The sequence below is a fragment of the Oncorhynchus gorbuscha genome, linkage group LG04 (genome assembly GCF_021184085.1).
Source record: "Oncorhynchus gorbuscha isolate QuinsamMale2020 ecotype Even-year linkage group LG04, OgorEven_v1.0, whole genome shotgun sequence".
NCBI classification, from domain to species: Eukaryota; Metazoa; Chordata; class Actinopteri; order Salmoniformes; family Salmonidae; genus Oncorhynchus; species Oncorhynchus gorbuscha.
In genome coordinates this window covers 33,963,618-33,977,129 of record NC_060176.1, presented here as the reverse complement: position 1 = coordinate 33,977,129, position 13,512 = coordinate 33,963,618, and the positions used below count along the sequence as shown (strand labels likewise).

General features: G+C 42.5%; 1 protein-coding gene and 1 long non-coding RNA gene across 3 annotated transcripts in view; both read left to right on the top strand.

The window, feature by feature from the left end:
• Positions 1-13,512, top strand: part of adam9 (ADAM metallopeptidase domain 9) — a 77,496-nt gene that overhangs the window by 5,785 nt on the left and 58,199 nt on the right. For both annotated transcript variants that reach the window (XM_046346555.1, XM_046346554.1), the window contains exons 2-3: positions 3,947-4,050; positions 7,782-7,840. In XM_046346555.1, the coding sequence (XP_046202511.1) occupies positions 3,947-4,050; positions 7,782-7,840 (163 nt within the window). The remainder of the gene's footprint in view (positions 1-3,946; positions 4,051-7,781; positions 7,841-13,512) is intronic.
• Positions 2,941-3,710, top strand: LOC124033988. Its single transcript, XR_006838490.1, has 3 exons — positions 2,941-3,068; positions 3,194-3,253; positions 3,376-3,710. It is a non-coding gene; the product is annotated as an uncharacterized LOC124033988 (long non-coding RNA).

Below are 13,512 nucleotides of genomic sequence, written 5' to 3'. Positions count from 1 at the left end.
GACACGACTATGCCCATTGAGACGTGTTCCAAATGGCCCTTTATTCCCTATGTAATGTGCTACTTTTGACCAGGGTCCAGAGGGCTCTGGTCAAAAGTATTGTACTTTAAAGGGAGTGGGATGCCATTTGGGACGCATCCTCAACAGGAAGTGGTGGTGGGTCATGGGAGTGTTCAGCTATTACTTTTAGGAAAAACTGACGCAGGAAAAATTATCAATAAAATCAGATAATATCATTGGATGGACAGATGGCATGGGCACTGGAGTGAGCAGGGACTGGAGGTGTGTAGGGACAGTGTTTGTGATGATATAGAGAGCTAATCGGCCTACCATACAGTTAATTTCCTAGATGCAGGGAATTCATTTATAGCTTGACGACTCACACTTTATTCTTCCTCTGCTCTGTCGTTCGCTACATACTTTAGTCTTACAGGCTGACTACATTGCGCGCGTCGCTTTGCAAAATCAATTTAGAAATCTATATCATTAAATTTTTGCACCCACACTGCTCGTGCTCGCCAACCAGCGTCTGCATTGCCAAGGGCTAAAATAGAATCAGTTCTACTTCTTACGCAGATCGCTCTGCAAGTCCTGCCTCTCCCATCTCCTCATTGGTTTTTAGAAGCAGGTACCCATGTCCCATCTCATTGGTTATAGTCACGTGGGTGACTGAAAGAGGAATGAGGTCAGTGGCGGTAATGCACCTAATTTATGGAAGGTGCCAATCGCAATATAAAGTCAAGAGTCGAGGCCTGGAAATCAAATCAAATCTTATTTGTCACATACACATGGTTAGCAGATGTTAATGCGAGTGTAGCGAAATGCTTGTGCTTCTAGTTCCGACAATGCAGTAATAACCAACAAGTAATCTAGCTAACAATTCCAAAACTACTGTCTTATACACAGTGTAAGGGGATAAAGAATATGTACATAAAGATATATGAATGAGTGATGGTACAGAGCAGCATAGGCAAGATACAGTAGATGCTACCGAGTACAGTATATACATATGAGATGAGTATGTAAACAAAGTGGCATAGTTAAAGTGGTTAGTGATACATGTATTACATAAGGATGCAGTCGATGATATAGAGTACAGAAGGAAGAGAGATGACGAGAAATGATTTGGTTGGCCGTTTTTTGTGTGGATTAATTGTCGGAGTAGAGGACCTTGTGCATTTCAGGTAAAATAACAACTCAATGTTTATATCCCAGGACAAATTAGCTAGCAACAGCAAGCTAGCTAAAATGGACAAATTAGCTAGCATGTGCAAATTAACTAGCTAAATTGCCATAAATGTTTAATGCTTTTCGATCGGTCCCCAAATTAATATAATTGGTTGAGTTTGTTTTGATATTTTAAGCTGCGTGTCATGATCACGTTTGGTGTGGGTTGACAAAATAAATTTATGGACGATGACACGCGCAGCCGGTGTGCGTAATCAGCGATTGGATTGTCTAACCAATCAGAGTATGAAAGCCAATGACAAATTTTCAAACCATTGCTTTACCCACGTGTTCTGGCCTAACCCATTAGTTTCTGAACCAACCAGACGGCCCCAACGTGTTCACATTTGAAGGGTCGGAGGTACCTAGATCAATACTCATTGTGGAGAAGAAACTAACGTTCATGGGTGTGGCGTAGAGTTTGGCCGTAGCCAGGCAAATTAATTTAATGGTAAAGGTCCCCTTTCTGTGACAAATAAACCAAGCCTAGTGGCATGTTGTGGTTATGTAAGTGTGTGTTGAGCAGGGACAAAGCCCTTACTGTATGTTACATCGACCTTGGTTGGTTGTTTTTTTTGTGTGTTCAAGATGCAACCATAGTAGATAGACCAGTCTGGACAACTTGATCGTTTCAAAACCTGTAAGGATGTTGAGTAATTGAGATGTAGATTGTTCCAAAATCCAGCACAGATGTACAGTCCAACAGGATGTGACAAGGTTGCCATTTTTACTCGTCAACACAGACCTCACCATCCCCTCCAACCCACTGAGGTATAAAGAACTGGAGATTGTTTTCAACGTAGTCTACTCTCGATTGCATATGCCGATTCAGGGGCCGGCTGTATCCGGGTTGCATATAAACAACTTCACATGCACTAGCACTCAATGCGCACAGGGAGCAGCGTGAACAGTGATAACATTCCGTTGTCCAAAAACATGGCAGACATTGGCTTTTTATTTTATTTAACTAGTCAAGCCAGTTAACTTTCTTTATTTACATAGATGACCAAACCCTCCCCTAACCTGGACGACGCTGGGCCTATGGGACTCCCGATCACTGCTGGTTGTGACACAGCCTGGGGCTGATTATCAAATGTTAATATCTTCGGCTGTGAGTGATGGGGAATAAATCTAGTCATAACCTTTGTGCACAAAATATACATAAGAAAATTTATATTAAGATAGTTTATCTGACTTCCCTATATGCCATCTATGGAAATTGTTTTTCTAGACTGGGCGTCAGTTAAAGTGCAGTACCGACGCAAGACTGTAGGAGCAGTCAAAACCGTGATTCTAGACCAGAACCTTGGCCCGTTGCTTCAACACACGAAGCAATGAGGTGACACTCCATGGAAAGTGTGACAGGCGGATTTTCACTACACAGTTACATCTCCACACACCTATTGGCCTTTACTAGACAAAAGAACCAAAGAGACGGTGATGTTATTGTTGACCAGGCTCATCATATTCCTGTCTGCTGTTCACACACAACCCACTGTCTTTTATGTTGTCATATAACCTGGAGAGTTTGGAAAACAGCATCTAGGCCTAACATTAACTAATAGGATATGTCAGATAATAGTCCCTATTTCATGTTTGTAGGCCCTATGCACATGTTTGTTATCCACCAGTGTTTTTGTAAACTGAGCAACATGTCCTAGGGGCTCAGCTGCTTATATGAGTCACTGTTTAATTACAAACCTCTTTCCCCGTCAGTGAGTTTAGCCTTTCCTTGAACGGAGTGTTTGGACTCTACTGTACATCATGTAGCCCTGTGGGATTGTGTGGCATTTTCCTTCCATTTAGCCTTTCAGGAAACACCAATGACCCCCACAAGCCAGGTGACAGAATAAACAAAAGAATGCCTATTTTCTTGCTAATCTCTACAACAGAAATTATTTGGCCACTGTTTGAAGAGATTGTAATTGTTTGTTGTCCATCTCTCACAAAGTGTGTCTCCGTGTAGGATTGCTCTCATCCCGAACTAAGATGACGATCTACCAATATTTTCCCAAAACCAGACATGGTACATCTGCCTACTATATAATCTGTTGTTTTTCGACTCAAAGAATAATTCATCAATTTGCTAGATGTAAAGTTTGAGCAAATATTTATAGTACTATTTGTTCTACGACTCACTCTCTATAGGCCACCCCACAAGGCAGCTCAGGTGAGAAGAAGTAAAAGAGTCAGTTGTCCTTTTGTGTTTGGGAAGGACACTCACACAGGAGGGGCCAGGCTTGTGAGCCAGCGCAGTGTTGGCAACCAGGCCCAAACGTATGCTTGACGTCGGGCAGCCGGAGAGACTGTGTGGGGTTAGCATCATCAGCACTTCTATCTCATATCTTCAGAGAGCAGTTTTCCTGACTGTGAGGGGGATGGAAGATGCCTGTATTTTTCCCTGCTCTTTGACCTGACCTCAAGCCTCCAGTGAAACAGTGGTCTCTCCTTCTCACTCACATAGCCTCAGTAGGTCACGTAGCAGTTGAATGAAAATAAATGATTTGCTATAAACATGACCATATACAGTAGCGTAGACTGAAAAATATTTCTCACATTGGCAATGTAGTGGTATTTCTAAGGTATCACTGCTTTGATACCACACTGCTCTTTGACTACATTTATGGTCCTCTGAAATGACTAATGTAACTGTCTGTTGATGATCTATTGCAATACTATGCACAATATAACAGTCATAATGGTGTTATTCCTCTTGTAGGGTCAGCATCGCATCAGACCTCGCAGTTCTCCTCATATGAAGTCACCATACCCAAGCGCTTTGGGAAGCAGAGGAGAGACATGGATAGTTCAGATTCTAACCAGGTAAACCACGGCAATACATTACAGAGAGAAAGCATTGTTGCTGCTGTTCAGTCCTTGCTGTCAGCGTTTATCAGTGTGTGTGGTGCTGATAGTGAGTTAGTTTCCTCCTGACTTCCCTCCCTGTGTTGGGATCCCTGTCTCTCCCTCTCCTCTCCAGCTCTCTAACAACTCTGGCAGGAAATGTCAGCGTGGTAATATTTCTAGGTAGCCCACTGCCACTTCCTATTCACTCTGACCTCAAACTCTGCATAAGAAAGAACTCTACAGTATTTGTACTGTGAAAAGCCATCCTCCACATTTTGTTTGTAGATTGTCTGTGATGTCACATCTTCGAGAATTCTGGGAGTCGCTGGTTTTATGTTCTAGACTCTCAAGACAGTGGATGAACCAGAGTTTTTACTATGGTTGTGTATTCTTAGCTGCTTTTCCTTCCTGGATAGCGTGTTGGAGCATGTTGCCTTCCAAACAGACAGCCCCCCCCTTTCGTAGAGACTTTGAGGAGTGGGTGAAATGTGAGAATTCCGTATGAAGGAGTGTGAAAGTTTTGAGGGTGTGTTCAGACAAAAGAGCTCTGTCATATCTTTGTGCTTGCAATCGACTTTGAATCGCCGAGCCTACTAGGTGAAAAATCTCTGCCCTTGAGCAAGGCACTGAACCCTACTTCCTCAATCCTAGTTCCTCCTGTAAGTCACTCTTAAAAATGACTCAAATGTAGTGTATGTGAACCCTTACATAAGTGACTGGAGTTTATTCATTTGCATGGCTTGGATGGTCTAGCCTCTAGCGGTCGGCATGGGTTCGAACCTGGCCTACTGCCTTGTGACACATTCTCTCTCTACCCTCTCTGTCATCTTGTCTATATCTTCCCACTCCCTAAAATATGGTGAATTTGCTAACTCAAGGCATTGCAGTCATAAACCCTGGGTGGTTGAAGATGAGAGGGTGAATATCTGTTTTTGGCAGTGGTGTGTGGATGGATGGATGGGTGTTGGCCTCAGTTATCCTGTGACTAGAAGGCACTGGGGTGGGGAGGGGGTACGTGCTCGGGGATTGTCAGTCAGCCTCAAAATGGCTGAAGGAATGGAATTGACAGCATCTAGAACACCAGTCCAGAGCACCTCTAGCCTATCCCAAAACTTCTCCCTCCAGCCGTGCTGTGGATTTCTCACAGGAACCATCTGTGAGAAACAGATGCCTACACACTATGGGGGGGTAGGAGGAGTCTGAAAAAGCACCAACACCTGTGGTTAGCCTCCACCTCATGTCACACCTGCTATATGGCACAAACAAACAAGGGCTTTTCTCCTGTTTTCTAGAGTATTTTTAAAAATGTATATATATATTTTTTAATTTAACCTGGCGAGTCAGTTAAGAACATTTTATTTTTACAATGACGATCTTCCAAGTAAATACAAGGCCAGTGAATCAAGTTGACAGCTGCAGACTTGGCCCTGTCTTTATTGGTCCCCTACACCCAACCTAGGGCTGGGCAGTATACTGTATTTTACTATATAATGGTATTTATGCACAGACCGATTTGGGTTTTTACTTCACCTTCTATAACGGTATTTGAATGTTTGGTTTGTTAAATGTGATACGCTGTGTGTAACGTCCATGGTTAGAGTTTACTCCACTACTTGAGTCCTCTCTCTCTCACACACACACACACACACACACACACACACACACACACACACACACACACACACACACACACACACACACACACACACACACACACACTTGTTGTTGCTTGACCACGAGACACATTATTTCATTCTGCATGGTCAATGCAACAATGTCGATGACGATATAAATCCATAAGCATTCTATAATTACAATATTAGATTGTGTTTCTAACTCCTGCAAACAACAAGTTTGTATTTTCTTAGCAAGTTAAGCTAAATCATTTTAGCCACTAATGCTAATCGCCAGTTAGCTAACTAGCTAATAAAAGTACTGTGTCAGAGCAAACGTAACTAGCTAATACAGCCTCATACCAGTACTGGTGGATGCTTAAATCAGCATGTTGTTTGTGCAACAGTATCTTCTAAATCAAAGAGGAATAGGCGAAGCATGAATATGTAAATAAAGATTTAATTTGGCCAAATATTTATAGGGTCCCCTAGGAAATACTGAACATCACCTTGGATCCTACCCTGTCACAATAACTCGTCCATGGTATTTTCATTTGTTGTCATGTCAAACAACACTAATCAAAGTGCCCACCATTATTTATATTTTAACTATAGAATTAAAATAAATATTCTATTTCCATGATTACATAAGTTCACCCAAGTGTTTTGATCTAAATCGCAATTGCAACATTTGGTTAAAACTAAGGCCTAGTATTTTTACCCATATCGTGGCAGTGTGGAAATGGTTTCAAGTGAGTGCAGAAATTCATGTAAATGCAGGAAATTATTTTAGGTTGAAGTTGAATTGAACAGTATAAAACAAACCGAATGGAGAAAGACCCATTTGAAATCATTTAGAATATGTGTTGCCACTGTAGGGTCGCGCACTACTCATAAAGCAAATTTAGAGCTTTTATTAATCAAAAACATAAAACACCATAATATTTGAAAAATACCATACTATATTTTGGCCTTATCTCCCTGCCCTACCCCAACCTCATCATCTACCTCTGTCAACAAGGAAAGATATGTTTTTGTCACTAATTCACTCACTCAGACAAGCACACACGCTTGCTGACTGGCATCAGCAGAACTAAACTAACTAATCTGCCTCCAGTTACAACTGGTCTTCCTCTCTGCAGCCTCCTAATGTCATGATTAAAAGGTCAGAGACTAGTGGCACAATTACACAGTTCAACCATCTGTCATGCCTCTGAGGCTGCTTCCCAAATGACACCCTATTCCCTATATAGTACACTACTTTTTACCGGAGCCCTATGGGTCCTGGTCTAAAGTAGTGCACTATGTAGGGAATGAGGAAGGGGTGCCATTTGAGACGCAGCCTCTGTAAACCCTGATGAAGGTCTATTGACCAAAACACTGTTTCAAAAAAACAAGAACTATTAAATTGTTGGTGGAGCATTCAAGATGACCAGTGTTTACTGTTTTCAGCCTCCAAATGCATCTCAAGGGTTTGCACCTCGATGAAAGTGATTAATCTGTAACCAAGAGACGATTCTGATTCACTGGAATAACTGTGTCAAAATTAGTCTCTTCACAGGGTTTCACAACACACAGTGCCTCTGAGGCACTGTCAATGTCCTTTTAGGCTAGACAGCATTTAACCTATTAAGAAATTCTGACTCCAGACCGAGGGCACTGACTGGCTGCCTACTATTTTCTCAGCTTCATTGACAGCATCTTGAAGACATCTACAAATCGCTTTGGTCTTGCTTTTATTTGGTTTGCCTTGATTGGTGAGTCATATAGCCCATGTTTATACATCAACAGGCATCCAAGTACTACTTGCTTGCTTTCATTCCTCTGGGGTCTGTTGGTTACACACCGAAGTACTGGGTTCATTCACTAGGAACCAATTGAAAGCAAACTGCCTGAAACAGGGAGGTACTAACTAGCCGGAACGTTTTCGATAAGAAATGCTTGTTTTTGTTGCAGCGTGTTTCTCATTGCAAAATGTTTTGCTACTGTGTGCACTAATGAATGCACCCAATGACTGAGTTACCCTGCCACTCCGCTTTGTTTGTCCATCCAAATCTAGCATTGAAATGACTCCAGTTGTCTTTGCTTTTACAGGTGTCCTATATCATCAGTGCCATGGGAAAAGAGCACGTTGTTGTCCTGGAGAAGAATGAGTACGTATTGCCCTCCCATGTTCTCCTTTGTCTTCTCTTGTAGATAGGCTTAGGCGGTATCCAGACTGTCATACCTTCATACCGACCTTGCTCCATAACGGGATATTCGTTAATACCGGCACTGAATACAAGGGGCGCTATTTTCAAACCCCACTGATCCTCTAATCCAAAGCTTAGCAATGCTAACAAGTACAAATCCAATGGAGAATGTTAACTAACTACTAACAAGCACTTTGCATACGTTTTATCCATCCTCTGACCCAAGTATTTGCAGGACAGATATCCCAGATCATTAAGTTATACAAGTAAATAAAACATGTTACACACAGTTTGCATCATGTACAAAACAAATACATTGCTCAAAAAAATAAAGGGAACACTAAAATAACACATCCTAGATCTGAATGAATGAAATATTCTTATTAAATCATTTTTTTCTTTACATAGTTGAATGTGCTGACAACAAAATCACACAAATTATCAATGGAAATCAAATTTATCAACCCATGGAGGTCTGGATTTGGAGTCACACTCAAACTTAAAGTGGAAAACCACACTACAGGCTGATCCAACTTTGATGTAATGTCCTTAAAACAAGTCCAAATGAGGCTCAGTAGTGTGTGTGGCCTCCACGTGCCTGTATGACCTCCCTACAACGCCTGGGCATGCTCCTGATGAGGTGGCGGATGGTCTCCTGAGGGATCTCCTCCCAGACCTGGACTTAAGCATCCGCCAACTCCTGGACAGTCTGTGGTGCAACGTGGCGTTGGTGGATGGAGCGAGACATGATGTCCCAGATGTGCTCAATTGGATTCAGGTCTGGGTAATGGGCGGGCCAGTCCATAGCATCAATGCCTTCCTCTTGTAGGAACTGCTGACACACTCCAGTCACATGAGGTCTAGCATTGTCTTGCATTAGGAGGAACCCAGGGCCAACCGCACCAGCATATGGTCTCACAAGGGGTCTGAGGAGCTCATCTCGGTACCTAATGGCAGTCAGGCTACCTCTGGCGAACACATGGAGGGCTGTGCGGCCCCCCCAAAGAAATGCAACCCCACACCATGACTGACCCACCGCCAAACCGGTCATGCTGGAGGATGTTGCAGGCAGCAGGACGTTCTCCCTTGCGTCTCCAGACTGTCACGTCTGTCACGTGCTCAGTGTGAACCTGCTTTCATCTGTGAAGAGCACAGGGCGCCAGTGGCGAATTTGCCAATCTTGGTGTTCTCTGGCAAATGCCAGACGTCCTGCACGGTGTTGGGCTGTAAGCACAACCCCCACCTGTGGACGTTGGGCCCTCATACCACCCTCATGGAGTCTGTTTCTGACCGTTTGAGGAGACACATGCACATTTGTGGCCTGCTGGAGGTCATTTTGCAGGGCTCTGGCAGTGTTCCTCCTGCTCCTCCTTGCACAAAGGCGGAGGTAGCGGTCCTGCTGCTGGGTTGTTGCCCTCCTATGGCCTCCTCCACGTCTCCTGATGTACTGGCCTGTCTCCTGGTAGCGCCTCCATGCTCTGGACGCTACGCTCACAGACACAGCAAACTTTCTTGCCGCAGTTCGCATTGATGTGCCATCCTGGATGAGCTGCACAACCTGAGCCACTTGTGTGTAGACTCTGTTTCATGCTACCACTAGAGTGAAAGCACCGCCAGCATTCAAAAGTGACCAAAACATCAGCCAGGAAGCATAGGACCTGAGAAGTGGTCTGTAGTCACCACCTGCAGAACCACTCCTTTATTGTGGGTGTCTTGCAAATTGCCTATAATTTCCACCTGTTGTCTAATCCATTTGCACAACAGCATGTGAAATTTATTGTCAATCAGTGTTGCTTCCTAAGTGGACAGTTTGAGTTCACAGAAGTGTGATTGACTTGGAGTTACATTGTGTTGTTTAAGTGTTCCCTTTATGTTTTTGAGCAGTATATTAGACAGCAAGGCTCTTGATCCAGGATGGGATTCTTTGCTGTTACCAAAATAAGCTTGATTTTGGAAGAAGCTAACCACTTAGCTAGATCGCCATCTGGCTACTAAATTAACAAACCAAATGCACAACTGTAGAGCAGTTAGCACATTTTTGACAGTTAACCTAATAGGTATAAGATATCTAGCTGGCAAACGTTTAGTTGTGAATTCCATATTCTAACTCTATCACCTGGTGAGTGCTGCACAACAGTGAGTGACTCACAAGGCTCCGATCTCGTCGTTGTGTGCTTGTTAACAAACACCACGTGACTGGGACTACCAATGATTTTTCGTTATGAAGCTTATGTGACAGGTGAAATGAAGAACGCAATCAACTTTATCTCCTAACATATTGCACAAATTGACTGCAGGTATTTACTTAAAGTATCTACAAATATTGCAATTTATTTAAAAAAAATACCTTCCCGTGGCTATTTCCAAATATCACTACTTGTCGAAATTATGGATCTAATTTAAAGTGATTAAATGTAATGGTGTTCCTTAAATATCTTTAACAACAGTCATGCTGATGATTATTGACAGGATTTTAGTATAGCAGTATCACACACTGAATTCAAATCTACGTCTAGCCCCTAATCCCCTGCATGTAGGATTTGTTGGAAAATGAACCGAATTTGGAGGACGATATTCTGGTCAGAGGCACTCGGCCACTGTTCTGTTGTGTTTCTCTCATAGTTAGTATTAGCAATATTTAAACTCAACCTAGCTTATTTAGAAGTCAAGGTGCAGTAATGACAGACAGAGTACAAGGGCCTACGCGTTGGCAACTCGGCCTGCAGCCCATTAGACCTTTTGAAGGGAATGGTTTATGAAGAAATTCAATATACACCGCAGCATTTCTGTTCCATCTATAAAAGTTTCGGAGCAGCCCCCAAATTAATTAGTGTTAGGCTGGTCTGTGGCTTGGTCCATTATGCCATGTTATCCTGCACACTGCGTGGCTAAGAGGCACAGTGCTCTACTACCAGTCTGTTAAAGCTATAGTGATGCCTTCCTCATAGTGATATCGGAATCCAAAGGTACACTTGTAGTTTGTCTTTTGCAGAGCTGCCCCCATGGCAAACTTGAGGGTTTTCTGAAATTGTGCACTTTGACAGAGAAATGCAGAGTTGACAATTTTCCAGTTGTTAACACTACTCGCTTAGGAGACTAAGTTTGTCAGCTCAAATGTTGTCAGCCAAGGACATGGCCATAAGTTACAGATGCAGTTAAATGATAGAGTTATGTTCTTATAGGCTCTGTTGTTCATAAAAAAATACCCTGCCAAAGAGCGTATGCTAATTGTCTGCTATTGCGAGGTGGGAGGTGTGACAATATTTGACGTGTGTCCTTAAAACCGAGCGCAAAAGTGACACTTTCATGCTACGCGAATGTAGAGCCACAAAAAACAGGTCTTAACAGTAAAGCAGTTGATAATGACATGGATTTTGAGTGAGGAAGTGCAGCCTATCCAACCATGGAAGGAGAGCTGTGCCTTTTGGGCCAGTGAATTCCATATTATAATATATGCCATTTAGCAGACGCTTTTATCCAAAGTGACTTACAGTCATGTGTGCATACATTCTACGTATGGGTGGTCCCGGGAATCGAACCCACTACCCTGGCGTTACAAGCGCCATGCTCTACCAACTGAGCTACAGAAGGACCATATTGATAAACATTACGCTGCTCTTGATAGTATCACAGATCTTTAGTAAGCTTACGTATTGGCCTCACAGCCTTCATCAGAGCTGGATAAAGGCCGAAACGTAAGCTTATTAAAGATCAGAGATACTATCAAGAGCAGTATGCAGTTTCCTTTATTCCTTCATTTTGTTCAACCATTACCTGTAAAAAAAAAAAATGATTGCTCAGATGTGCGAGTGCCTTTTTGAATATTGATAAACGATTGCTTTCCCCCCATTTTTGTTTATATTGATTTAAAAACCAATCACAGCCTACCCTCCCCTTAATCAAGGCTGGTTTAGCAGCATCACATAGGTGCGTCTTTTTATCCTGGTCATCAGCCAAAAGTAGCCTATGAATAAAGGGTTTTTAAAGGGTCTACTGAGCGTGCGTTGAAATATTTTAGTTTTTTCCCCCCAAATTTGTTTTCATTATTCTCATGCATTACTGTACCTGCATTTTGCTTGTACCTGTGTTTTGCTTGTTCTTCTCTTGTTTTCAAAGAGTGCCCTTCGTCCCATTACCAAAGACTCGTTCCTGGCTGCTCCAAAGTACTCTATCCTAATACATTGCCATATCAACGGCAGATATACAGTACCAGTCAAAAGTTGGGACACACTTACTCATTCAGGGATTTTTCTTTATTTCTACATTGTCGAATCATAGTGAAGACATCCAAACTATGAAATTACACATATGGAATCATGTAGTAATCAAAAAAGTGTTAAAACAAATCAAAATATATTTGAGATTCTTCAGTAGCCACCCTTTGTCTTGCCAAGAGTGCTCAAAGCTGTCATTTTCTCAACCAGCTTCACCTGGATGCTTTTCCAACAGTCTTGAAGGAGTTCCCATATATGCTGAGCACTTGTTGGCTGCTTTTATTTTACTCTGCAGTCAAACTCATTCCAACCCATCTCAATTGGGTTGAGGTCAGGTGATTGTGGAGGCCAGGTCATCTGATGCAACACTCCACTCTCCTTGGTCAAATAGCCCTTACACAGTCTAGAGGTGTGTTTTGGGTCATTGTCCTGTTGAAAAACAAATTATAGTCCCACTAAACGCAAACCAGATGGGATGGCATATCGCTGCAGAATGCTGTGGTAGCCATGCTCGTTAAGTGTGCCTTGAATTCTAAATAAATCACTAACGATGTCACCAGCAAGCACTATCACACCACCACCTCCATGCTTCACGGTGGGAACCACACATGAACTCATGTATGATGTCGATGTGGTAGTCTTACCTTACTATTGCAACAACACATCATCAGTGGGGTAAAACTAACCTGTCTCACTACTGGCAGGACCGTCTCACGACTTTTGTGTTCCCCTAAGAAGTGCTCCAAGGGAAGGGGTAAACCCCCCTTTACAGTCATTGGATCCCTCTTCCCACTTATTCCCCTCCAGCCCAGAGAGGACTTCATGAACATGCCGCTATCGTCCAAATATGTTGTTTTTTTTAAATACTCAAAGCTTATTTAAAACTACAACAATGCCTCATTGTTTTCTGTGCTCTATTATTAGTCTGCTTATACTGTGGTATTCTAGTAGGAGAGTGTATAATCATGTAGTCAATGTAGTCATTTATAATAATGTGCCCCACATCCAAAGTACACTGAACTAAAATATAAACAACCATTTCCAAGATTTTACTGAGTTACAGTTAATATAAAGAAATCAGTCAATTGAAATGAATTCATTATGCCCAAATTTAGCGAATTCACATGACTGACCAATAGATGCATATTTGCATTCCTACAGATTCCTTAAAAAAAGGAAGGGATGTTGATCAGAAAACCAGTCAGTATCTGGTGTGACCACCATTTGCCTCATGCAGTGCTACACATCTCCTTTTTCATAGATTTGATCAGGCTGTTGGTTGTGGAATGTTGTCCCACTCCTTTTCACTGGCTGTGCGACGTTGCTGGGTATTGTTGGGAAATGGAACACGCTGTCATACACTTTGATCCAGAGTAACCCAAACATGCTTAATGGGTGACGTCTGAGTATGCAGGCCAT